This window comes from Myodes glareolus, chromosome 6 (genome assembly GCF_982192425.1).
Source record: "Myodes glareolus chromosome 6, mMyoGla1.1, whole genome shotgun sequence".
Taxonomy (NCBI): Eukaryota; Metazoa; Chordata; class Mammalia; order Rodentia; family Cricetidae; genus Myodes; species Myodes glareolus.
Window position 1 is genome coordinate 19,533,570 of NC_142031.1, and position 27,554 is coordinate 19,561,123.

The following is a 27,554-nucleotide window of genomic DNA, read 5'->3' on the forward strand; positions in this document are numbered from 1 at the left end:
AGGAGCTACAGGGCCTCCTTAGATCTAACTCTGATGAGGATGCTACGAATTTTATTGCACTTTATGCCCATGACCCTTGCCGAGTGACGCTGTGTCCTTGACTTTGACCCCTTAGTTCCACTTGTCCTACAACTTAGGGTTAGGGTTAGGATTGACGAGTCTTGAGTGAAAAGAACTGACTTTCTTTTACTTTATTGGTCCAGTCTGCCACCACCCCACCCCTTACCCCAGACAGGGTTTCTCTGTGTCATAATCCTGGCCGTCCTGGGACCCTTTTACTTATTTTTTTATTTGGAAGGGCAGCCGTGTGGAGGTCAAGGAATAATTGTGGGAGTTGGTTTTCTCCTTCCACCACGCTGGTCCCGGGGGAGCTGAACCATACTGCGGGCCAGCAGAGCAGATTCCTTCTAGCCGGAGCTGAGACAAGCTCTCCAGCTCTGTACCCATCATCCAGCCTGTGAGCTGCAGGAAAGCACAGCTCCCCGCCAGGCTGGCCTCAGTCAAATTAAACTAACGCACTGATGCCAGCCAGCCTCGGTGCTACCACTGGCGGAGACCTCGACCTAGACATAATTAATGCCCCATTGTCTCCAAGGGAGACAATCAAGACTGGGCACGGAAAGGCAAACGCAAATATCATTAATATTGTACATCTGTGCAGCGTGCAACGAAGGGAGGGTGGAGCGGGTGCAGTCACACACCTGGTGACACCCACAACTCGGCGACGTCGCCGTCGCCTCTGCTGGGCGGTGGGGGCTGCAGGGTGCGGTCTGGCACATCCGGTTGGCGGGTTCCCCGGCTGGAGCTCACAGGAACCCGCTCTGAGGTTTCTAGTATCCTCGCTAGCTGTTCTTGTCACTGTCCTGTGGTGTCAGCAAGGAGAGAGGAGAGGCTTCTGGGTCGCGGCGAACACGTAGGGGTCGTCAAAGCTCCTTTTTTGGAGGTCACATAAAGCCTTTGCTCAGGGTTCCCGCCCAAAGCTCCCACAAGCTGTGCCAGAAAGCCAGGAAGAGCGGGTGAGTGCGCGCGCGCAGAACATGCCACGCCCATACAGCCCCGCCCACCAGCTGTTGGTCCCGCCCACTCGTCCGTGCGCCTGCGCCTCGCGCCCGCTAGGCGCCAGGCCCCAAGGGAGGGCGCGAGGCGCGCGGGTCCGGGAGCGCGCGCGACGCCAGCGACCTCGCTCCGGCACAAGTCACCGCCCGCGTCCCCGGGCTGAGGCTGCCGGCGTCGAGGGCGTGGCGGCTCCCCGCGGCCCCGGGCGGAGGGGGTCTGTCCTCCCCAAGCCGCGCTCGTCGCCCTCGGGCCTCTCCCCTCGAGCGTACAGGTGAGTCTCCCCTTCGCAGGGCGGGGCCGGCGCGCGGCCGCTCGGGGCAGGTTTGCAGCGGCGCTGGGGATCCCCGGGACCCCGAAAGTTACAGTAGCCTCAACCGCAGCAGCAGTCGCCCAGAGCTGCCCGGAGCCCCCTAGACGCTGCAAAAGGGCCAGCCGCCTGGTCCCCAGGGTCTTCCCAGGGCGCTTCGGGGTAACATCCTACAAAACACCCCTCGCCCCCAAGTCCTTCCTCCTCCACCACCAGTTTTTCCATCAACTGTACGACTTTTTGGAAGATGACAGGCCCAGTCTGCCCTCGAGGGCAGGGAAGGTGTGGCCAGGAAAACAGGCTGGCAGCAGGTGGAAGCCCCAGTCTCCTCCCCCTTTTCCCTCCCCCAGGATTCAGGAATATCATCAGCGCATCTCTGCCGCCCTGGCTTCTGAAAACTTGTGTCCGCCTCCTGAACCGACGTGCCTTCAATAGTGTGGTCTGTTTCCAGGTTGTCCGGTTCCAGCTTCCCTGTGAAATCTCATCATCTCTTCAGGAGATTAAGATTCTAGCCACTCACGCCCGTGTTTCAGATTCAAACTAGGATTATTTAGAGTGATGTAGTGTAGAGTTTAAAACCAAAAGATACTCGCATCCCCTTGTTGAAAGCTGTCTAGTACAACAGATTTACTTGAACTTTTCATAGAAGTCTTTCATCTACTGTTTGGCCAGAGAAGTAATTTCATCTGTAGCTGTAATTGCTGATTACTTAAAAATCTTATTCTAAGGACTGAGTGCTGCGCACGGTTTTTATTTATTTATTTATTTCCTCCCTCAGTATTTGAGAGGCTAGTCTAGACTACATAACAAGGCCCTGCCCAAAATTTAAAAAAAAAAAAGCCCTCTTATTTTATCACTATGCCATTACCTCTGGTCCAGTGTATCAAACTGTAAGACAATGTTTGGTCCTGTGTGATGGCTCAGCAGGTAATGAGGCTGTAAAGCTTGACAGCTGGAGTTCATCATCCCGGGAGCCCACGGGGTAGAAGGAGAGAACCACCTCCTCCAAGCTGTTCTCTGACCTCCATGTGAGTGCTGCTGCGACCACAGGCAAGCACAATTCATCCGTTAAATAAATATAGTCTAACAAAATATTGTCGCTGGAGGGCTGGCTCGGCTATTCGGAGCACTTGCTGCTCTTGCAGAGGACTGAGCATAGATTCCCAGCATCCATATGACAGTTCCCAAGTCTGTAGCTCCTGTTCCTTGTTACCCCCCTCCTCTTCTTACCTCTGAGGGCTCATCCATGTACCTGATGCACCAGCATGCACCCACGGGCAAACATACATACAAATAAATAAGTAAAACGTCAGAATTAAAAAATACAGTACGTCTCAGAGTCTAGCTTTTTTTTTTCCTGGCATGCAGTTGTTCTTTTTGATTGGGATTTTATGTATTGTTCTGATGCACTTTGGATGTAGGACGATTATGAAGTAATTAAAATTAGCGTCCTGTTAATCTTTGCTACAGCTTTACATCTTACCCCATCAGCAGCCAGTTTCCAAAAGAGGAGGTTTTAGTGCTTGGGGGATTTTCTTTACCATCCAATCGTGATATATTTTACGGTTTTAGAACCCCGTGTAGTCTTAGGCTAGCAAATGAGAAACAACGCTGCATGAGGGCCCAGGAAATGTGGGTCCCAAAGGAGGGAAAGGTGTGAAAAGTAGTGTGACTTAGAACTCCATTCCTCTGACCTGTGACCCGTGCAGTGGCTTGCAGGTGTTCATGCTCAGAAGCAGCCTTTGACTTAGCTCCAGAACCCTACAGAAAACTCCACTTTGCCTGGAGTGATGGCGCTCAAGGGCTGACCAGCGTGCTTGAGGCGCTAGGTTCAACCCCCAGTGTAAGAACAGGGAAAAATCCTTCAACTGTTGAGTGGAGGGTGCCTCACCCTGGAGTGAAGCGATTATGTTCAGGGAAAATGAGTTACACGCAACAACAAATAGCATCAGTCACTCTCGGAAGTCGCACTGTGCATTGCTCTCCTTTTGTCTTTCTCATACTGATGGGTGGAGTAAGACCATCAGCGATGATGATAGGAACGTTGTAGGTTATCAATAAAATGGCGTGACTTTACATCCTGAAAATACAGAAATGTAATTTTTAAGTTTTTAGAGGTTTATTTTAGGTGCATGAATTTTGTCTGCTTGTATGTATATGTACCACACCTATGCCTGGCGCCCCCAGAAGAAAGCATCAGATATCCTAGAATTACTGATAGTCGTGAGCTCCCATACGGGTGCTGGGAACTGAACCCAGGTCTTCTGCAAAAGCAAGAGCCATCTCTCTAGCTCCAGAAATATAACACTTAAAAAGTTGTTTTTTTTTAAGATTGTGTCTGTGTATGAGTATATGCACATGAGCACAGGTATCTGTGGAGGCCAGAAGAGGACATTGGATTCCCTAGAGCTGGAGTTGCAGGTAGTTAAGAGCCACCTGACGTGGGAGCTAGGAACCAAACTCTGGTCATCTGCAAAAGCGGTACATGCTCTTAGCTGCTAAGCCATCTCTCTAGCCCCCAAAATCTAGTCTTTATAACCTATTTTACTCTAATGTTCTGCCAACTTTATTATACTGATTTTTGTTTGTCGTTACTACTTTTTAAAAAAAGTAGAATTCTGTCAATGATTGATAAGAAGGACTGGGAGATAGAGGAATCAGTAGATTCCACAACCTCGATGTTGGCAGTCCTGAGTAGTCTTTTGGAAGATTTAGTCTAAATTAGAAATTCAAATAAAGTACACATTTGCTTCTGGTATTTTTGTAGCCATTTTACTCATTTCAAACAAATCTGGCTAAGATATTAAAATGTTCCTCAAGTTGGGAAACATAGTATTTTTTTTTAATTCTGGAGCAGAAAGAATTCACCTTTTCCTTATCGACTGAAATTGCTTGGCGTGTAGTCTTGGTGGATTAGTCTTGTCCCGAGGCTGGTACAGCAGAGCAGATGGCCATGCTCCTTGGAGGTTTCCCACTCAATTCATGTTTCTATGAAGAAGTCGTCTGCCAGAAGGCAGCCAGGACTAAGGCGGCACTGGAGGTGATACCAAGCCCCGATCAGCACAGGTGGAGGCTGCAATAGCTCCAGTAGTCAGGAATAAAACCTCTGTGCTAGCAATGGAACCTAGGGCTCCTGATGCCAAGCCAGGGCTGTAGTACTGAGCCATAGCCCCATCCCCGTATTGTTGTGCATTGCCTTAATGAATCCAACCTTAGCTTTAAGTGGCTGCCAGGTTACTGTGTGTGATGTCCATGCATATTTCTCTTTTCAATTTTTTGTTTATTTTGTTTGTTTGTTCCCAAACAATGTTTCCAAAACATTGTTTTCTCAATGTAGCTTTAGAGCCTGCCCTTGCACTCTCTCTATAGGCCAGACTGGCCTCAAACTCACAGAGATCTGCCTGCCTCTGCCTCCTGAGTGCTGGGATTAAAGGTGTGCTTCCCCACCACCCAGCTGCTCTTTTCAGTTTTAACCGCATTTAGAATGTCAGGAAATTCTGAAGTGATTGACAGTGTTGACTTCAAAACAAAAACACATACACAAAAACCTCATTGTGTGTTTTTAGCAAGATAGCCAATATCTGTCAAGTAATGGCTGATACCATAGACATTTCGCTGTGACATAAATTTCTATAAGGCTCATGCAAAGGCCTAGTGGCATTTTTGTTGTAAGTCTGTATCACACTGGAAGCAGATAGCTACCTCAGCGGCTGTTCAGGAGCACCATTTACTGACAAACCCTCCCTGCTTTTCTTGAGGTCATACAAACTGCGAGGAGTTTCTCTTCCTTTGTGATCATTTAGAGGGTTGTCTTGTTATTTTTCTCCTCTGTATTATGATTTAAATGTCAGTTTTACCAGCCGTGCTGATGCTATTTCGGCCCTTTCAACCAACAAGGAAACTCATACCATGCTTGTTTTAAAAGAATTACTGAGTACTGGTCATGCGCAAAACATTATTCTGAGTATGAGCCTTTACTTCTTGCAACGTCTTTATTGAGTGGAGATTATTATTATCTACATTTTGTACCTGAGAAATTAGGAACAGTTAGGCAGGTTTAGTGAGATGGCTCACAGGGTAAAAGCACTTGCTGCCAAGCCTAACATGGCCTGAGTTCTACATGGTAGGAGGAGAGAACCAAAAATTGCCCTCTGTCTCCCATGTGCACACCATGGCACATACCAGCACACACATATGTATAAAAACACATACATAAAGAGGCACTAGAAATTTACAAAACCAAATCCACCAGAAACAGGTAAGATAGAGTCATGTATATGAACGGAGTCCTGTAGGGGCCAGAGTTCCCATGTTGGAGGTCTGAAGGTGGCCCCTGACCCCTCCTGGAGACAGGGATTGCTCAGACACATTCACAGTTAGGTGCATTTCCAGTCTGTCCTTTTTAAGAATATAAATGTGTAAGTCTTATAACAGAATTACTTAATGATACTCTAAAACCTTTGATCTGGGCTTGGTGGCATAAGCCTGTAATCCCAGCTAACGGAAAAGCTGAGGCAAAAGGGTCAAAAGTTCAAGGACTAGGCTAACGCGAGTATTCAGAGCCAGGCTGGACACCTTAAGGAGACCATGTCTCTTTGTCTCAAAATGCAGATAAAAAGAGGACTGAGAAGCAGCTCAGTGGTAGAGCACTTGCCTAGTATGTAGGAGGCCCTGGATCTAACCTTTAGTGCCACAATAAGTAATTTTGAAGGAACAATTATTATTGTGGCCATTGTTAGGATAATAAAATTTGAATAGAGACTAAAATGGATAATACTATTATATCGTTGTTAAACGTGTGGGTTTTGCTACTGTGTAAGAAATGGATTTTGCTCTCATGCTGATTTGATAGAATATGAACTATGCTTTACTTTTTAATAGTTTGGAGAGAGAATGATAAAGTTAAAAGGCAGTCTGCTACCTGTATGTAAAGATGTGTTAGTTTTTGTTGTTGTTTAGTTTTGTTTGGATTTTTTAACGTACATTGGTGTTTTTGCTATGGGTGTTGGGTTCCCTAAAACTGGAGTTACAGACAGGTGTAAGCTGCCATGTGGGTGCTAGGAATTGAACCCAGGTCCTCTGGAAGAGCAGTCAGTGCTCTTAACCCCTGAGCAGTCTCTTTTGCATTTTTGAGACAGGGTTTCTCTGTGTAGCCCTGGTTGTCCTATAACTCGCTCTGTAAACCAGACTCTTGAACTCAGAGATCCGCCTACCTCTGCCTCCTGAATGCTGTGATTAATGATTAATGCTTTTGCACCACCACCCAGCTAAGATGGTTACCATGTAACCCAGGCAAGCCTGGAACTTACTATATAGCCCAAGCTGACTTCAAGTTCATGGCAATCCTCCTGTCTCCGGCTCTCAAATGCTGAGATTATAGACATGAGCTACCATGCATGCCTAAGCCCATTTTTATCATTTCTTTTTGAAGTTATATCAAAAGAAAGCTACCCTAAGTTGGAGGTAGAAAAACAGGAAACGAATATATAAAATTCTAAGTCAAGTCAAGGATTGTTTCCTATGCTCTATTTTATTTTATTCTCTGTGATATTGGAGGAAGAACCTTGAAACAAAGTAATAATTACTAAAAGTAGACTGTAAACTAGGACTGTAGTTCAATAGTAGAGTATGGGTTTAGCACTATCAAGGCCAGTTCTACACATGTGTAGGCAGAAAATAGCTTTTCTTTCCCTTCCTCTACTCTCCCTCTCCCCCTCTCCAAAGGAGCTCTGCCTGCCTGGAACTGGTCTGGTCCTCACTCCCTATGTAACTAGGCTGGCCTGGAACTCATGGAGATCCACTAGCCTCTGTCTGCTAAGTGCTGGGATTAAAAACATGAGCTACCATGACCATCTTTTGTGCATATTTATTGTGGGGGAATCTTTGGGAAGTTCCTTCTTTCTTTGAGACAGGGTTTTTCTGTGTAACAGTTCTGACTATCTTGGAACTCACTCTGTAGACCAGGCTGGCCTCGAACTCACAGAGATCCGCCCACCTCTGCCTCTCAAGTGTTGGGATTAAAGGTGTGTGCCACTACTGCCCAGAATCTTTTAAGTAGGAGAAAATAAAAAATAAATGAGGGATTACAAAAAACAAACACTTAATGCCATAGACAGGCTACAAAGAAAGCCCACTTTTATACCCAAGATTAAACTAGACTGGTACTAAATACCTATATACCAGCTTTCTGACTTTTCTCGTTCTGACTGCAAACGCCTGCTTGGTGCCAGACTGCACCCATTCTTTACCTGCTGTTGTCCTCCACAGCCGTTTTTGGGAGCCCATCTCTGTTGACAGAGGTTTCTGTCCCACCTGAGCCCGCAGCCATTCAGTCCCAAAGAAGCACACAGAGGCCTCCATTAGTTATAAACTGGTTGGCCTGTCAGCTCAGCCTTCTTATCAACTAACTCTTACATCTTAAATTAACCCATAATTCTTGTCTGTGTTAGCCACATGGCTTGGTACTTTTTGTCAGTGAGGCATTCTCACCTTGTGTCCTCTGAATCTGGGTGATAACTGCAGACTGAGCCTTTCCCCTTCCCAGAATTCTATTCTGGTTGCCCCGCCTATACTTCCTGCCTGGCTACTGGCCAATCAGCATTTTATTAAGCCATGCAAGTAACAAATCTTTACGGGGTCCAAGACCATTGTCCCACAGTACATCTCTAATTCCTTACAGAACTGAATTTTTTCTGTCATTGATGACATTCCAGTGACATGGTGACATGGCATGATGCTCGGTGCTGTCTGCTTTTGTTCAGCAGTCCTTGCTGAGCAGCTGTGAGTCAGAAACTGGCAGGGCCTGGGAAATTGAAGGCATGAGCAGTCGGTGATTTGTCAGCAATTGAATAACCTGAGAACAGAGAAGGGAGCGGAGTGTGAGAGCCCAGCCTCCCTCAATGAAAGCTGTAGTGAGACACTCTCCTGGGGGTCTCCCCTCAGACTAGAAAGACCTCACACAGCAATTAAAAGAATCAGCTAAGATTTATTGTCAGCCCTGTGGGCCAGGGGGCAACTTAGAATCTCCAGGGATGTGGTATATCTTCCAAACCTCCAGTTCTATGTGGTGCAGATTCAGCCCTCCTTTCCCTGCGGCTTTGATGCCGTGCTTCATGGATTAGGAGCAATTGTGTGAAATGCAAGATGGTACTGGCACATGGGAGGCCCAGAGGAGCAGGAAACCCAGTTGAGAACTAAGAAGCTAAAGGCTCCAGAGGGGGCAGCGCTGGAACCTCAGAGAGACCCAAGTGTAAAAAGTGACTGAGAAAAATGCCTGTGGGGAGAGACTGGGAGTGAAGGAAGGGGGATGTCGAGGGCACACTGCAGAAAGTGGGTTCTGGTGCTCAGGAAGCCTTGGTTGTCAGTAATGAGGGGAGTTGAAGCCAAGAGAGAATGGCAGCTGCTTGGGAGACTAAACCCTGGAGGGAGTGGGATGGAGGAAATAAAGTAGGTGAACCCATCTACAGGGAGTGGGTAGGAAGAGGAGCAGGTAGATGAAGCCAAGGTAGAACCAATGGTGGGATCCAACATGAGCGGGCTTCCGTGCCGAGGAAGAGGAGCAGGTGGAGAAGTGGATGGTAGAGCAGACAGTAGGATGAGGCCCCGTTAGGGGGTGTGACTGGCTTGCCCTACAGGACAACTACTCAGTGTCCCCCAGTGCCTGGCAGGAGGTGTCCAGAATGTTGACAGAACAAGGATAGATGCTGTTTTTTAAAGTTGTCTTGAGTGGTATAGAATAATGGGAAAATGCTTTTGTTTTTGTTTTTGTTTTTGTTTTTTTGAGACAGGTTTCTCTGTGTAGCTTTGGCTGTTCTGGAACTCACTCTGTAGACCAGGCTGGCCTCAAACTCACAGAGATCCGCCTGCCTCTGCCTCCCGAGTGCTGGAATTAAAGGCATGCACCACCACTGCCCAGCTGGAAACTCCACTATTTTTACCCCATAGTTAATAACCAGTATGAAATGTATCCTATGTAAGCAATGCATCTGGAGCCTGTGTCCTTCAAAATGAAAGGGAACTCAGAAGTGCAGTTGTAATACTCATGATCACTCGGTGCCTCTGTCACTCGTGGTTTTCCTTCAGTTCCATGTCACATGTCCAAAGGTACACTGTGTGATGAGTGTGGTGTGGTTTCCTGAGGAGCCAGACACAGGCAGATTCTGCTCCAGTGTTTTACAGAAGGACAGTGCCAGCTCTAGGCCTCTGACTCTAAGTGCACAATGTCTAAAAGTTCAGGAGTGCGTCTTCTGGGTTGTCTTCCAGTTTTAGTTGTATGCTGTACACTCTTGAGTTCATGAACACCTTTGAGAGGAAACTCAGGGATCTAGACAACTTAATTATTTGAGAGTCTGCTCAGGAAAAAAAAAAAAAACTTACTGGGTAAGAAAGGCAGAGCCTCGCGACAGCATTTCAGGGTGCAGATGGCGAGCAGACCGTGTGGGTGTGATTCTGCTGGGCCACTTCCAGTGTTTGCCGCCTAAAACCCAAAACAAATATGTGAGGGCCGCTCCGGCTCCCACTTTCCCTCTCTCTGCTTGTAAACCAAAGTACATGTTGATGCGATCCTGTCACCTCGTCCTTTTCTTCCTGTTTTCACCAGGAAGCGTTTTCTTTTTCGCTTCTTCATATTCCATTGCCCCATAAAATCTGCTAAGCAAATCAGGTGTGTAGATAGAAAATTCACTTGTGAGATCTGGAGCTGACTTAAATGCTGATTGATCTTTCCTGGATAAAGTCATTTTGCTTGATGAATTGCTGTCTTGAGGATAGATTGACTGCAACATGATAAGGCCTTCAGTTTTTTTTCTCCATTGTTTTCTTTCTTTCTTTTTTTTTTTAAAGCAGTGTCTGGCAGATATCCTAGAACTTTACCCACAGAGAAGATGCTTCGAGACACCATGAAATCTTGGAATGACAGCCAGTCAGATCTCTGTAGCAGCGATCAGGAAGAGGAAGAGGAGATGGTCTTCGGTGAAAATGAAGATGACTTGGAAGAGATGATGGATCTGAGCGACCTGCCCACCTCACTTTTTGCTTGCAGTGTCCACGAAGCGGTGTTTGAGGTCCAAGAGCAGAAGGTAGGCATGCCCCCAGTCCCTGCACTTACACCGTCGGAAGCATAGATAGCTTTGAGTAGACAGGTCTGAGAGCCGTGACGTGAAATAACAGAAAATGTGTGCTACACTGGGTCCCTCGCTGTATCTCAGGAGTCTCGGTCTGCCACTCACAGGTGTGCTGCAGAGCCAGCCCTCCTGCTCCACCTGAGAAGTCTTGGCTCTTAGTGAATTCAAGGCTCATTAAATGTGCTTTTCATTCATTCTCCTATTCATTGAGTTTTGGAGACTGTAATTGAGGGAAAGCTTTTTTAATGTTTTACTTGAAGATATTAAATATACATAATGTGAATCATTAGTAATTTTATTTCTGTACATAATGTGATTCTGCCATATACATTCTGTCATCCTCTCTTGTGCCTTTCCCACCTCCACCACTAATTCCTCCTTTACCCAACATGCTGTTGTAGTTGTTTGAGACAAGGTCTTACTCTGTGGCCCAAACTGGCCTGGGATTGGCTATGTGGCTCAAATTGTCATGGGATTGGCTGTGTGGCTCAGACTGTCATGGGATTGGCTGTGTGGCTCAGACTGGCCTGGGATTGGCTGTGTGGCTCAGACTGCCGTGGAAATATATGTGTGGTTCAGGCTAGCCTAGAACTTCCAGTGATCCTCCCAGCTCTAACTCCTGAATGCTGAGATGTCACAGGGATATGTCACCACACCCAGCCTCCAAGCACATGATTTTTCCTGGCTTCCTCCTCCTTGAACATTCACTGAAGAAGGAATTCAGCTTTTTCCTAGGGCTTATAGCATGTAGGCTATTAGGATTAATTATCATTGTTAACATTTCTGGTAGTACTTTGTATGGTTTGGAAGGAAAAATAAGATTAACTTTTTAAAGCTATTTATTTACTTAGAAACTGTGTGTGTGTGTGTGTGTGTGTGTGTGTGTGTGTGTGATCGTGATCTCATAAAAGCCTGCACACCTTTCTTTCTTTTTTTCTTTCTCTGAGTCTCACTGTGTGGTCTAGGCTGACATCTGGGCACTGGGTGTACAGGTAGAAACCACCACTCCTGACTTGACCCTTAAATGTTAACTATGTACACAAAGAACTTTCCTTTCAGTGAGACCCATTCTCACTCTGTAGCCCAGGCTGGACTTCCTTCAGTGTCTTTCAGGGCAGAACTGGATACATGCTCAAACACCTGCAGCATAGGTTAAGGGACAGAGTGCAAATTAAGCAGCGTCTGAGTCATGGGTGTACAGTCCTGCAGGGGGCTGGTGGGTCGGCGACAAGATGGAAAGTTAGTCCCTCTAGAAACAATGGAGTCCATCAAGGTTTCTGTGGACAAGTGCACAGCCAGGCTCAGTAAGTCTCTCCAAAGGGCATGTGGCGTGGGAGAGGAGCTGTGAGTTAGAATTTTACAGAGGAAAGGAAGGACACTTTAGCCAGAGGAAACCAGATATACCAAGAAACCTAATTAGGATAGTGAGTAGCAGGAACAAGAGTGGTTGGCACACAGGCAATAACTGTCCAAGTCAAGAACATTTGGCTGGGAGGCAGATGTTGGGCCATCCTGTGAAGTACCCTGATGCCAAGTGGAAGAGCTGGCCCTTCTGCAGGATGCAGTCCCGAGGGCTTCTGAGCAAAGGGCGGCAGTCCAAACTGCACTGGGCATGTGTGTGTGCTGGGGAGACTCAGGAGTCCTACACCACAGGGGCTGGCGGGCATGGTCAGTCACCAAGGCTTTCTTTGCAGGCTGGTTTATCTCACAAATGCTGCTGCTTTGCCCAGTCCAGTCACAGTTTAGAATCCTGCAATTGTCCATCCTGTTTTTCTCATCTGTTTAAGAGCTCCGAATTTTGTGTTAGAGACGATTTGTTTGTTATCATAAGAAAGCACAGGTAAATCCAGCCCTTTGTATCTATCAGTGGATATAGCATCTCTGAGTTCAACAGCCACTGATGGAAAAGGTTCCATTAAGAAATTGTATCTACATGGGGCATCTACAGCTTTAATTCCAGCACATGGGAGGCAGAGGGAGGGGAGGTGGGTCTCTGAGTTGGAGGCCAGCCTGGTCTACATAGTGAGTCCCACAAGGGCTGCATAGTGAGACCCTGTCTCAGAAAAGAAAAGAGAGAGAGAGAGAAAAGAGTACGTTGTTTCTATACTGAATATTTATAGATGTTTGTTGTTCCTAGCAATGCAGTATGAAAACTATTTACACTGTATTCTATGTAGATCATCCAGAGGTTGTTCAGTGCATCTGGAGCAGTGTGCCAGTTCTTTGCAAATACTGCCCTGTTTATATCCGCCATTTATTCTACAAGCATTTTGGTATCTGAGAGGATCTTACGACCACTTTATCTTAAGATTACAAATCCTTCGGGGCAGTGAGATGGATCTTTAGGGGAAGGTGCTTGATGTTCAACGGTGCAAGCTTGACAACCCCTGCCCCCAAAAACCTACAGGATGGTGAAAGGAGGTCATGGGTGCCACACAGTTCCGAGACTCCCTGATACCCACTTGTGCACACAGAAAATAACAGATACACGTCCTTATTAGGAGGAGCTTCACACCAAGAAGTTTATTTCCGTTTTTTCCACACATGGCCTGGGAAAGTTTTGATTCGATGAAAAATTGAGTTCTTGTTGATTTTCTTTTGCTCTTCTTTTTTTTTAAAAAAAAAGTTTTATTTGTGTGTATATGTGTATGGATCTCCAGAGAAACTAGATGAGGGTAATAGATTTCTTGGAACTGGAATTGTAGGTGGTTGTGAGCCATTTAGAGTGTAGATGCTGGAAAATGAATCCGGGTCCTCTGCAAGAGCAGCACATGTGCTTGGCCCTAAGCAGTTTTGTTGTTGTTTTGTTTTGTTTTTTTTTAAAACAGGGTTTCTCTATAACAGCCTTGGCTATTCTGGAACTCACTCTGTAGACCAGGCTGACCTCAGACTCACAGAGATCCGCCTGCCTCTGCCTCCCGAGTGCTGGGATTAAAGTGTGCACCACCACCATCCAGCTTATTTGTTGTTTTTAATACAAAGTTTCCCCCTTTTTAAAAAATTTTTTAATTAAAAATACCTTTTACATTTATTTAGGGGTGAGACACATTCCACAGCACAAGTATAAACGCCAGAGGACAACTTTCAGGAGGCTGTGGCTGTTTCTCCCATGTAGGCTCAGGAATCAAACTCAGATCATCAAGCTGCCCTTGCCCCCAACTTTCCTTTTCTTAAATAGGGAACAGACATGCTCGTGTTTGAGCATGAATTTAAAAGTATGATACATGTTTTTCTAATGTGTGTTGTAGTGGACTCAGTCGATGTTAATACAGAGTGAAGTTCTGTATATATGTATGTGGAGTGTATGTGTGTGCATGTACACGTGTGTGTGTGTGTGTGTGTGTGTGCGTGTGTGTGCTTACACATGTGCTTGTGGGCACGTGTATGCTTGCATGAGGTGATCAGACTTTAATATCAGGTGTCTCACTGAACCTAGAGCTCACTGGTCCTGCTAGTCTAACTCCAGCTCCTGACTCCCTGAGGCACTGGGGTCACAGGCCATCAGGCCTGCTCAGCTTCTTCTGTGAGGTCTGGGTGTCCAAACACCAGTTCTCAACTTGAGTACCAAGTGTTCACTGAGGCATCTCTCCAGCCTCAGAGAATTGCTCTAGGTAGGACTGGCTGGTATGAAATGTCATGTGTCCGGTGTGGGATTGTCCCTTTGTATACAGACTGTTTATCTGTTGCTGTAGGTACCCATAGGACACTGGGTTTTAATGCCTTCTTGTGGTAATGGGGCATATGAAGGTAGCTCTGCCTGACCCCTGAGTCCTGTTTTTGATGGGGACACTCAGCATCACCAAGTGCAGAGAACACCTGGATTGAATGCTCAGGTCGTTGGATATGGCAGCAAGCACCATGAACTGTCCGCTGCCCTGCGGGATGGGTTTTCCATGGTAGTGGCTGAGGACCAGCGGTGAAGGCTGCGCAGGAGGCTGCTAAGTGGGAAGGAAGCAGAGCTCTGTTCTGACCCCAACTCTTTCCTAGTCTGCCTAACCAAAACACTACTGGAACTGTTCAGTATTTGAATTTTATTTATTTACTTTTGATTTTTCAAGACTGAATTTCTCTGTGTAATACCTCTTGCTGTCCTGGAACTCTCTTTGTAGACCAGGCTGGCCTCGAACTCATAGAAACCTGCTTCTGCCTCCACCTCCCAAGTGCTAGGATTAAAGACGTGTGCCACCATTGCCCAGCTTAATATTTGAAGATTTTAAAGGCCAGTCTATAAAGTCTATAAAAAGATACTATGGTTCCAGCATCCAGGAGGCAGAGGCAGGTGGCTCTCTGTGAATTTCAGACCAACCAGTGTGACATAGTGAGAGACACTCTCCAAACAAGACAGTGAGTAGTAAATCGGCTTTGTTTACTGCACACATCGCATGCAGATCATGTGTACATGTGCTGTTTCTGAAACTTTTCTGAAGCATAAAGATACATAGACATTAAAAGCGAAAGTTAGGAAGCTGCCAGGCCTGGTGGTACCCCATGATCAGAATGCAAGGTCATCTTCAGCTATTAGCAAGTTTGAGGTTGGCCTGGCCTGTGTGAGAGCCTGGTCTCAAAAATTAAAAAATAAATAAATAAATAAAAGAGTGATTTCTCTGTGTTGTATTGTGTGTACATGCTGGGAGAGGTGTTCGGGTTCTGAGACACATCTCGCTCAGTGTGTCAGGCGTAAGCAGCAAACAAATGCCTAGCACTGTGAAGAAAGCAGGGGAAGGGCCACCCCGAGTACCAGAGATGTTCCGTTGCCGGAGGAACAGCGCAGCTGGATACACTGGTGACTTTGGCAGCAGTGCTCCTGTTGTGTGGAGACACGTGTGTGCTGTTTTATGCATCGTGTTTATCTTATGACCTTTGAAGCTGCAGTATTTAACGAAGCTAGCTGTGTTCAGTTGGTGCAGATGTGAGCACGAGTCACACGGCGTCCACCCTGAACTCCCTCCAGAGAGGGGCTTTCATGGGGAAAGGAGTGCACTTCATAGGGTCTTCACCCGGCCACTTCTCTTCCACAGGCGTCCTGTTAACAGGAGTATTCTGTTCTTCTTCCCACTTCTCTCTGCCTTGTTGCCCTCCTCACAGGAGAGGTTCGAAGCTCTCTTCACCCTCTATGATGACCAGGTCACATTCCAGTTGTTCAAGAGTTTCCGCAGAGTGAGGATCAACTTCAGCAAGCCCGAGGCTGCAGCGAGAGCTCGGATAGAGCTGCATGAGAGTGACTTCCACGGCCAGAAGCTGAAGCTTTACTTCGCACAGGTACGGTGTGCTACGTGGCTGCGTGTCCCCACAGCTGCTTTTCTGTCACAGCTCCTCGCAGTTCTCTCTCCAGCCTGGGTCAGAGGTTTGTGATGTCGACGTTCCCGTGATCTGACGATGCCGTGTTTTCTCTTACTTTACACATACCTGAGTTCATTATCTTAGGAGCATATTAAGCCTTCTGTCTTTGCTGCAGCTAACAGTTAAGGGGTTCATTTTTGTGGCAGCTTTGCTCAGCTAGGGCTCTGTGAGGGGAAGGTTAAGCCCTGACCTTCAAGGTTAGTGTATTAAATGTTCTCTGCATCTAAAATAGCACTTAGGATGTGACATTTGTAGAACATAAAAAAATCTTCAAGGGCCATCAAGAAGGCTCAGTGGGTAAAGGTGCTTGCCACTAAGCTTGATGACCTGAGTTTGAGCCCTGGAACCCACACATACATGGTGGGAGGAAAGAGCTGACCTGTGTCCTCTGACCGCCACACAAACATTTTCCTCTGTTCTAAGACTGGAGCTGTGTCGTGCGTCAGCTCTTCCCAGTGAAGCAGTTAGGGTTACTAATCTGTGATGAAATCTGTGATGCCATCTGTGATGAAACACCATGGCCTAAAGGAGCTGGGAGACGAAAGGATTTTTCCTGAATCTCCTTCCATTGAGGGAAGCCGAGGCAAGAGCTCAACCAGGGCAGGAACCTGGAGCCAGGAGCTGATGCAGAGGCCATGGAGGGGTGCTGCCTACAGGCTTGCTCTTCATGGTTTGCTCACTTGCTTTCTTAGAGAACCAGGACCCCAGCCCAGGGTGTTACCACCCTTATGGCTGGGCCCTCCCACATTAATCACTAATTAAGAAAATGCTCTCCAGGCTTGCCTACAGCCCGATCTTAATTGAGGTTCCTTCCTCTCAATGATGAAGGCTTGTGTCAGGTGACATAAAACTAGCTAGCACACCCGCTGTAACAAATCAGAGATAACAACTGTACCGGAGAAAAGTCTTGGCTCATGGTTTTGAGGTTTCAGTCCATATATGATCGTCCCTTTTCTTTTGGGCCTGCAGTGGGGGTAGCACATGAAGGCAAAGCCAAGTTGTTCACCTCATTCATGGGAAACAGGAAGAGTCAGGGACTGGGGTGCCCCTGTGCCTTAGGGTGTGCTCCTAGTGACTAAAGGCTCCCATTTCACCCCTCAGGGGAGCAAGCCTCTACCACGTAGGCCCTGAGGAACACTTAGAGCCCAGATCCCAGCCATAGTTACTGCTGTGCATTTCTCTGTCCGTCAGTTTGCACACTGATTCTTTCACTCAAGTCATGTTTATCAAGTTTCCGGTGTGTGTGGCCCCGTGCAGTGAGCCAGGTGAACCCGGTCTCCCTCCTGGAAGATCACAAACGATTTAGGATAATTTTAATAACCCTCTAAGAAAGTAACAATTACCATAAAGATAGAAATTGAGAAAACGAAGACACATTTGCAAAGCGGTCGTGGCCATGTCCTTCCCTGCAGGTGCAGGTGTCTGGAGAGGCTCGGGACAAGTCCTACTTACTGCCGCCACAGCCCACCAAGCAGTTCCTCATCTCCCCTCCAGCCTCCCCGCCCGTGGGGTGGAAGCAGAGTGAAGATGCGATGCCTGTGATCAACTATGACTTACTCTGTGCTGTCTCCAAGCTGGGCCCAGGTAACAGCTTCTGCTTTTGCTCTTACTGTCCCCAGGAGCTTTGTGTATGGGAGACGGTGTTCAGTAGGGGTGTGGAGCCCAGCAACAGCAGGCTGTCCAGTGGACTCTGCTGTCACACCAGTCTGGGTCCACCCTCTGACTGCATTCCCAATGCTGTGGGCCTCAGCCAGCTGCTAAGCCTGTGTTATCTGGTTGTGAACGTTAGATGGTACGTACAGCATGATCATTTTCACTGTCAGTGGTTCAGCTGGGCGTTCACACAGGCAGTTAGCGAACACACTTGCTACTTTCTCTCTGCAACCCTTTCTTCTTTCTTTCTTCCCTTCCTTCCTTCCTTCCTTCCTTCTTTCTTTCTTTCTTTCTTTCTTTCTTTTCTCTTCTTTCTTTCTCTTCTTTCTTTCTCTTCTTTCTTTCTTTCTTTCTTTCTTTCTTTCTTTCTTTCTTTCTTTCTTTCTTTCTTTCTTTCTTTTTTTCTTTCCCCAAGACAGGGTTTCTCTGTAGTTTTGGAGCCTGTCCTTGAACTAGCTCTGTAGACCAGATTGGCCTCAAACTCAAGGAGATCCACCTGCCTCTGCTTCCCGAGTGCTAGGATTAAAGGGGTGCACCACCACCACCCGGCTTCTGTTTTGTTTTTTATTTCCTTCTCTACTTGCTATCGCTCTCATCTCTTTAATAATGTGAGGAGCTGATTCCCGGCTGTTAAGGACAGCATGTCTCTTCAGGGCACTTCAGAAGCATCCGAGAAGAAAGAGCTTTATGCCTGTGGACATTTGAACTCCTTTCAGAAGTCAGGTCCTACACTAGAAACTGCTGCCTGGAGCCTAGCCAGGGCCTCCCATGGGACCTAAAACCTTTATGAATATAACTAACCCACTTCGGTTGTTTCTAGAATAGCAATTAGCATTTATATTAACAACTTAATTAGTATTTATGTAATCTAATCAATGGGTTCCCATCATAACAACCACAAAGCCAAAGTAAGCATAGGACATAAGAGTGGAGAAACTTCCTCACCTGCAGGAAGAGACAGGAGCTAGTTCCAAAGCAAGGTGCTCCCTGAATGAAGGAAGCTTGTGTATATTCATACAGTAGCAGGCCCATTCTTTATGCTCAGTTTAAAGTCATGGAGATTAACATGATGGCCAGGATGTTATTGTGAATAGGATGGTTTCAGGGTATGCCGAATGGGTCTGCCCTGAAGGTGCCTGCGTGCTTAGCAGCCATGTTTGGATTTTAACTCCCAGGACAGAAAGGACAGTGTCTTTAACAAATGGAACTTCTGCAGGGCATGGTGACACTTACCCTTAACAACACTTGGGAGGCAGAGGCAAGCAGCTCTCTGGGAGTTCCAGGCCAGCCTGTCTGCATAGTGAGACCCTGTCGAGAGGGAAAAAAGGGAAATGTTTAATACCAAACAGGCTAAGCCCCTCTGGTGCAGGATAGATGATTTTACAGAGTTTAAACAACGAACCTACCAAAATAACACATGCCTACAATCCTAGCACTTGGGAGAATGAAAGCAGAAAAATTGGAGAGTTCAAGGCCAGTGTCAGCTACAGCAGCAAATTTCTGACTGACCCAGATTTCATGAGACTCAGTCTCAAAAAAAAAATCAGCAGCTGTTAAATGAATTAGTGGAAGAGGAAGTTGGGAGATAAATTAATTCCTTCCATTGACGGCCAGGCCCCTTCTTGTGCTTGCCTCGGCAGGGGAGAAATACGAACTGCATGCAGGAACCGAGTCTACCCCCAGCGTGGTTGTGCACGTCTGTGAAAGCGAAACTGAAGAGGAAGAAGACACAAAAAACCCAAAACAAAAAATCACGCAGACTCGGCGCCCGGAAGCTCCCACAGCCGCCCTGAGTGAGCAGCTGGACTGTGCACTGTGAGCCCATCCTCTGCACCTGTGCCTCCTGCTGCTACTGCTGCACCTGCACTGGAGCACAGCCACGAGATGCTGCTGCATCCATCTGGCAGCAAGGTCAGCCTTGCCAGGCCAGAACATGGGGTGAAGTAGCAGATGCGGCCAGCTGTTTGAAATTCCGAGCAATGCTGCAAACGGCACTTTAAGTGACAAGGTTAGCCCCCACTGTGTGGCACCTGACTCCTCCCCAGAACATTAGTACCCCAGAACGTATCGCTCATTGGGTACCGAAGGCCAGAATTAGAATCACCCAGTGCACTACGGTTTTTACAGATTTAAAAATTAGTCTCATAAGTTCAGTAATTTGTTGTAGGAATTCTTTGTACCGGTGTGGTCGTGTCTAACAAATACATTGAGCAAAGGCTGAATGTCGCTCAGTATACATAACCTTTTTTTGGCACAAACACAAACCTTAGATCCAAAATCATTTGTAGAAGCCTCTTTTTCTTCAGTATTTTTCCACTAGCCTTGGGGATGAACTGCCAAATGAGTGAGATTATCAGATCGAAACGGCATGCGCAGACGTGTTCTTGGCTCTCCTCAGTATCCCTCTTGCAGTTGATGGAGGTGGTGCCCAGAACCGTGCTCCCAGTGCAGCCCTTCCAGGCCTGGACTCTGCAAGCAGGATGTGTCACCCGGAAGCTTGGCTGGTGATGATGCGGAGTTGCAGCCTGTGGAGGGCAGCTCTTCAGTTTCTCTCTTGACCATCCTAGTGCTAGCTTGTCACTCCCTGAGTTGTCCTATGCTGTGTGTAGATCTGTGCTGTTAGTCAAGTCTTAAATTTCAGAAAATAAGACTTTCCGAAGACCACTTTGAATTGGGAGGAATTGTTTCATTTTTTATTTTCTTTGAAGACAAGGTTTCACTTTGTAGCTAGCTGGCTTAAAATCCTCTGTGATCCTCCTGCATTAGACCTCCAAGTGCTGGAATTACAGGAAGTGAGCCACCATGCACTTCAAATTTTTCCATTCAAGTATTCAACTGTTTGGAAAGGAAAAAAAAAAAACAGTACTTTTTTTTTTTTTTTTGAGACAAGGTCTTACACTGTCTAGCCTGAGACCCACTATGTAGCCCAGGCTGGAAACCATTTGTTCTCCTTCCTCAGCCTCCTGAGTCCTGGGATTGAAGGTGTAAGCCCCTGTGTGCAGTCCATGCTTCCCTTTTAATGAAAGTTTCCACCTTGGCTTGCAGTTGACTTTCAGCTGGAACTGCTTCTTGCTCTTGATGCTGTGTTTGAGCCTCTGTACGTGAGTGCAGCATCGCTAGTGTGCTGGGGCTGCAGCCCTCTTACAGAAGGCTCTCCTGCCAGAGTGCTGTGCTCCAGGTGGGTCCGCTGGTCCACTCACTGTGCTCTCACTGCACAGCAGGCGTCCGGGGCTGGCTGGGATATGTGAAGGGACTGGGCACAGAACTAAGAAACCAGCTTGGCAGCTACTGTAAAGAAAGAAAAATGGAGACATTGAAGCCATGATTTGTTAGAGCTGAGTGTCTTTTGTGGTAGAATTGATTTCTGAAGATTTAAACTGTATTGCACACAAATGCTGACTTGTCGAAACAGGGTCTCATATAGTTCTGGTTGACATCAAACTTGCTATGTCTCAAGGATGACCTTGAACTCCTGCCTCTATCTCCTAAGTGCTAGGACTGCAGATGTGCCCCACATCACCAACAACAGCAACAGGAAGGGTTGTCCTTGCCCTCAGGTACTCAGCCCTCAGATGCTGAACTCTGTGTGTTTGCCATTGGGAGTCCTCAGTGTGGATTTGGTTGGAGATTATGATTTCATCCACACTGGTTTGTTGGAGCCAAGTCATCCTCTGCTGGGTCAGCTGATAGGCTCTCCTTTGCACCCAGCTTGGCTTTGCACTTCTGAGCTCAGCAGTTTGCTTCTTTTGGTTGCAGGACAGACCCTACCTGCCAGCAAACAAGTAGATCTTCAGCAGTTGGGAAGTTTTTGTGTTTCACATTATGCAATAACAATTCTCTCTAATTCTCTAAGTGATCAAAACCTATTTTTAAGTCTTGGCTTTCATTTCTAGCTGCCAACTTAAGAACCCCCCCCCACCCGCCTCTCTCCCGCCTTCCAGGGTTTCTTTGTTTTAGCTCTGACTGTCCTGGAACTTGCTCTGTAGAGGAGGCTGGCCTCGCACTCACAGAGATCTACCTGCCTCTGCCTCCCAAGTGCTGAGAGAATTACCTGTGTGTAATTAAAAGTGTGTCCCCCAACACTTGGCCTATTCCTTTTTTGTTTAAGTCAAGAGGTGCAAACTATTCATCTCTTTAAATCTTTTTGGGAGTATTAAATTGTGTGTATGTATGGGGCGTGTGCAAGGAGAAGGGAAGCCATTTAAACTTTCCTGGATAGCAAATGTTAGTATTTTCCTCTTTTCTGGTATATTCTTTTCATAAGACAAGCTCAAGAAGAAGAAAAACTATTCATCTGCTATTGAATGAAATGAACCAGAGTCTCCAGGTGTCTGTGTTTAAGCTATTTTGATGCTCAGTTCATGTACCCATTGTATAACAGATGAGTCCCGTTCTTTTGTTTGTTTGTGAAAGGGTCTCACGTAGCACGGGTAGCTGCTCTCAGATTCACTGTGTGGCCAAGGTTGATCTTGAATCCTGATTCTACTGCACCTGCCTCCAAAGGCGAGGATTACAGATGTTACAGATGTACCACAGCACACAGCTTATCCCTTATCTTCTTTCCAGTTCCCATAGTAGATTTATGTGCATTTTTCTTTCAAACTGAATTATTTCAATTCTTTTCTTTTTTGTTTTTGTAGACAGGGTTTTTACTGTGTAACAGCCCTGGCTGTTCTGGAACTCACTTTGTAGACCAGGCTGGCCTCAAACTCACTGTGAAATACCTGCCTCTGCATCCTGTGTGCTGGAATTAAAGGTGTGCACCACCATGCCTGGCTGACTTATTTCTTAGAATTAACTTCCCTAGAGGATTCTGCTTCCCCCTGTGAGAGTGCCCTGCTGCTCTTCGGGAGCGCTTTCGTACTTTCCCTCAGAAATCTGCAATCCTTCTACAGAAAGAAGCTCTAACAGTAACCATTGGTTTCTTCAGAAAGCCACACCTCTTCGTGGGAATCAAACTGAGAGATGTGAGGAAGAGAACGGGGCTTTGTGTTAGGAAAAACCCTGTAAAGGGTGATGAAGCCGTGACGCTTAGTAGGGCTGGCCAGCAGGACTGCAGGGGTTTGGCTCTTAGAGTCTAGATTTTTCCAACACACCACCTGTGGGAGCCAAAGGTCCATGGAGAGAGGTGGAGAGGCAGGAGCTAGGAGCAGCCCCTCACCTTGGAGAGCTGAAAGGTAGTTTTACTCATCCCTCAAACGTCAGGATGGCCACGTACTAGCGGGCACTTGTAATCCAGCACTCGGAGGTAGCTGCTAGCAGAAGGGTCAGGAGTTCAAGGTTGTCCTCAACTAAATAGTAAATTAAGTGTTACATGGGATTATCTCAAAAAGGGAAGAGGATTCTACAGAGAAGATTTTAAGTTCTACCGAAAGGTTTACATAGAGCATTGTGGCCACTAAATGGGCAATTTGAGTTGAGGGGACACCAGGGTACAGGTCAGGAGCAGTTTGCCCCATAAGGGGACGACTGTTTACCATTTTCATGAAATCTGTCTCTAAATATATTTTAAAAGTGAGAGTTGAGATTGGTGAGATTTAAAGATTTTTATTTACGTGTCTGTGTGTGTGTGTGTGTATGCACATGTACATATGGGTGCCCACAAGGGCCAAAACAGGGCATTAGATCTCCTGGAGCTGGAGACAGTAGTAAGATACCTGAATGAGTACTAGGAACTGAACTTGGTCCTCAAGAGCAGCATGCATTCTTCCCGCTGAGCCAGCTCCAGCCCCAGGCCTGCCTTTGTAAAATGTCATGATTATTGCCATGGTGGAAACACCTTTAATCTTAGCACTGCATGTGGAGCACTGAATTCAGAGCCAGCCTGGGCTACACAGTGAGTTCCAAGCCAGCCAGGGCTATACAGTGAGTCCCTGTCTAAAAAAGCAAATCAGACCAAAAAAGAAAAAAAAGTCATGATAATCAAGTGAAATGATTTGACTGTCTTAAAAACGATGTGACTGACCTGACACCCGACTTACATGGGCGTGTACAGCACCGCGGGGATTGTGGTTGGCCTTCCTTTCTTCCACGTCTTTTCATGCACTGGACTCTTAAAGTATGGAGGATGTTTCTTCCTGTCACTTAGAGAAGAGTGGGAGGCCCAGCAGATAGGAGAGGGACTCCTTATGGTGAATGAGAAATGGCTTTTAAACATCGGTGATGGAGGTAGCGACTTGGGAGCTTTTAATCAGCTTGATCGTGACTTGTGCTCTTATCACCATTGAGCCGTGGGGTTAGAATCTGCTTCCATGTTTCCTTTTCACGGCAGTTGGGTTAGCACTTTATATGGGCTCCCTGGAGAGTCGCGTTCATGCTGTTAAAATGTAACGAGTCCTAAGAGAGGAGCCGGGCACAGAGAATGAGGCTGCATGCATGGAGCTGAAAGTTTGCTGGGGGAGGTCCCCCTCCCTCTGTGCTTAGAAAATCAAGTTCTGCTCAAGACTAAAGATGAATATGGATTTATATTTTTATGTAAGCTATTTTTTTCAAGACAGGGAAAATAAATTTTTATTTATTCATGAAACTGTACATAGGAAAACATAATTAATAACTTCAGTGTTGTACTGCCCAGTTTTCAGTTCTTCAGGAACATTATTTATCACTTTCAAAATCTGGTCCAGTGCAGCAAACAGGTTTAAATAAAGGCATTTCCTCTGGTAATGGTTTGTTCACGGTCTGTGAAGGACCATCACTTACGGAGGCTCTGGGTTAGAATCACAGGATAGCTGAATTTCTAGTTACAGAGGACTTAGCGCTGGTGTACGCAAAATGTTCCACAAGGGTATTGTGTGCACAGGCACAATCTTCAGCGAGCCTCGCAGAGCAACACCCTCCTGCTGTGGGCACTGCATCTCCGGGGTTGACTTTGAGGATGCGTACACGATGGTGTGTGATTTCTTACAATCTGCAGAAAACCTGAGGGATCTGGGGGTGTTCCCACTTTGTTCACGTAAGGCCTCAGCACTGCCCGGACCGTCCAAGCGCTTCACACATTTCTTCTCCTTCGGAGGAGAGAGGCTAGCTGGCTGAATGGCTGAAGAGGCCGGCGGTCCCGACTGCACAGCGCTACCGCTTAAGCTATTGAGGCAGGACTCTCTCCTCTCTCTGAAGTGGCAGTCTAGAAACTTCCCCGATGGTGCTGGCAGCAGGTGTCTCTTCTGGGGCGGTTACATCCGATGGCAGCACCTCACGCCTCTTTCTGAGCACAGGCGCTTCAGTTTTCTCAGGTTTAGGTTCGTACTTCAGCTTTGATTCATCTAACTTAGCTCTCGGTTTTATATTTTCCCTTTCTGAAAGCTGCAGGTGTCTTTCATTCACAAACAGTTTCCGCTCAATATCCAGGGCCCGGCTCTCAAACATCGCCTTCATTCTCTGCTCGCCTTTTGTGCTTTCTTTGTTTAACTTACCAAGCTTTAGTTGAAGTAAGTCTGCATAGTAGGTGCTGTCTTCTAGAGAACAAGGGCTGGCTGATGTGGAAGGCTTAGATTCCATACTTTCATATAAGGTGTTAAATTTCTCCAGATTTTTAATTTCACCTAAAAGGTGTTGTATTTCACCATTCTTCTGTTCCAATATGGTAAACAACCGTTCCTGCTGCTCCAACTCAGTTTGAGATCCCCACATCCTCAGCAATGTGGAGATTTGTAACTGTATTTTGTTCATCTGCTCTCTGGTGAATGCATTGTGCTTCTTCAGTGACTGATATTTGACTTTCACCGAGTTGAGCTGCCGTTCCCTAGCCACCCTTCGATCATCCACCTCTGCAAGCAGGGAGTTGCCTTTACTATTGGATCCAAGGCTTGCTGAAGCGCGTGACCCAACTGCACCTGAAGATCCTGATTTTCTACGCCAGCTTTTTATAATACGGCGCCACTTTGTTCTCTCGCTCCTCTTTTTCTTCTTGAGGCCGGTCTACCCGGTGCATTAAGGAAGCAGTGGAGCATTCTAGTTGTTCTTGTTTGTACTGCAGCTCGTTCACCTCTTCTTGGAGAGCAGTTTTCACACCTTCCATTAGCCAGCGCTCTTCCGATTTGTGGGCGAGAACTTCCTCCTGGTGGTCCAGCTTCTGCTTCAGCTGCTTCTCACTTACCCTCTAACTCCACTTTCAGTTTCTCTAACTTATTTTTCAGGTCGTTCACTTCCTGCCTGTGGCTTCTATTTAGCTGCATTTCTAACTGCTCCGGTTGCGTTTTCTGTTGTTTCAAAGCTTCACAATCACAGCTCAAACTTTGTAACATCCGATTCTTGAGCTCAGCTTCTCTTTGAAGCGCATACTTCTCTTGGTTATTACCCTCAGTAACGATCCTCATTTCTTCATGACATTTACCCAATTGACTCTGCAATCCAGTTTGCCTCTCCAAGAGCTGTAAGCCATACTGTGCAGCTTTCGATCGCTCCTTTTCACACTCTTTGAGTTTGTTTTGAAGATCTGTGATCTCTCTCTCCATGCTTTCTGTTTTCAGCCTGCTCCCAGTTCACGCTTCCCGGCTGCTGCAACCAGCGGCTTGTTCAGAAAGCACTAGGCAAGCGCCCGGATTCGTGTCAGTACATCCACATCAGCACAAAAAAAAGCCGCCCTGTTTATTCAGCTCTATGTAATCTATTTTACAGACTTGGGGATTTATTTTTAAAGGATGGCTCTAGGTGTAATTATCAGTAGAAGTGTGCATGATTCTTTGATGCCTGGGGTTCGCGCCTGCCGGCTTGTCTCTTCTCTGTAGAGTCTTGGCCCTCACCTGTCACTCAGGTGAGCTTGGTCACCTTTCCTTCTCCCTCTGTGTTCCTTAACACATCTGTGTTGAGGAAACAGCTGTGTGGGTGTGGTGGCACCGGCCTGTGATCTCAGCCTTCAGGAGACTGAGACAAGGGGACTGAAAGGATGAGAATGTCTTGGGACATGGAATCAAAACCCTGTCTCAAAGAAAAAGAGCTATTTTTCTTTCCTTTTGTGACAATGTAGAAGATCGGGAGTCCTGGGGAAATATTGCTTCTAAGCAAGAGGCCCACATTCTACACAGTTAAGAGTAAGGTATATGGACCCTGAACAACCACATGACCAGTGACTGTTGACGTTTTACACTCCCCTTGGAGTGTGCTTCTCCAGAGCCATCCTCATCCTCAGCGGGCCACTGTTTCCTTCACTCTTGAGCAGAGCAAAATGTGACAGTTGAGAGTCCAGGTTACCAAATGTCGTCAGGCATGATGGCACGCCTGTCATCCCAGCACTTGGAAGGCGAAGGTAGGAGGATTGCTGCAGCTTAAGGCCAGCCTGTGCTCTATGAGACCCTGTCTCCACAGAAGGGCTGCTGGGTGTACACAACAGCAGCTGTTGGATCTCTAGCCAGGGCTGGGAACTTGTCCTGTTCCCTGTAAGGTTTCTGTCAGAGCTGTGAAGTGACCTCAGGGAGGTAAATGTGCAGAGACCTGCTAACTTGGGTTTGTGCTTTCTCTTGGGGACCTGCAACTCTTGAAGAGGGTCCTGTGACCCTTGGAGCTCCCACATGGCCTTGACTGGGTGTGCATTCTTACCATGAGGAGGATTTATTTTCTATCTATGCAGATAATTGGTGTTTTTCTGTATTGTTCCCTGTTGGTCTCCAATCTCCCAAAGTCAGGTGGAGAACTAAGGGGAGACAGCAGGTGTCGGTCTCGCGACTGCACCATAGCCACTGCTGTCAGCCCCTGAGTGTTTATTCCCGTCACTGTGGAGCATTTGCGTCTTTGGAGTGTGGGGAAAGCCTTCGCAGCCATTGTGCTTCGTTCTTCATACTCAAACCTGCAGTGGGATTTGTTCTGAATCTGGACGTGTCTAATCTCCCTGGGCCCATGCACTGTAGTGAATACTCGCTGCACTTGTGAAAACCGGCCAGTGATCTTCATGTGTCCGTGTTTTAGTGTGCTTGATGTGACGGGCCATAGTTCATTATCAGCTTCAACTGTCCTGTGTTCCGAGGCTCTCTAAACATTCCTTGTCCTGTGAGGTGACAAAAGCAGAATGTAATTTAGAGGACACTTTGCAATTACATGTAACAAGTTTTGATGTTGAAACTAATAAAAAGGTTGTTTTTTAAAAT

The 27,554-nt window shown here is 46.7% G+C and overlaps 1 protein-coding gene and 1 pseudogene across 3 annotated transcripts; one reads left to right on the forward strand and one right to left on the reverse strand.

The window, feature by feature from the left end:
* The first annotated feature begins 795 nt into the window (after nucleotides 1-795).
* Nucleotides 796-27,554, forward strand: Rcan3 (regulator of calcineurin 3). 3 transcript variants are annotated; one of them, XM_048443192.3, is made up of 5 exons: nucleotides 796-1,016; nucleotides 10,208-10,440; nucleotides 15,571-15,744; nucleotides 17,238-17,409; nucleotides 19,119-27,554. In XM_048443192.3, the coding sequence occupies exons 2-5, from the start codon at nucleotides 10,246-10,248 to the stop codon at nucleotides 19,295-19,297; spliced, it is 720 nt and encodes a 239-aa protein (XP_048299149.1). In that variant the 5' UTR covers nucleotides 796-1,016; nucleotides 10,208-10,245; the 3' UTR covers nucleotides 19,298-27,554. The 3 variants fall into 3 exon arrangements, with proteins under 3 accessions (XP_048299149.1, XP_048299150.1, XP_048299151.1); XM_048443193.3 differs by lacking the exon at nucleotides 796-1,016 and adding an exon at nucleotides 1,149-1,327 and having other exon boundaries at nucleotides 10,205-10,440; XM_048443194.3 differs by lacking the exon at nucleotides 796-1,016 and adding an exon at nucleotides 1,149-1,327.
* LOC125406296 (protein Spindly pseudogene) lies at nucleotides 23,528-25,932 on the reverse strand (annotated as a pseudogene).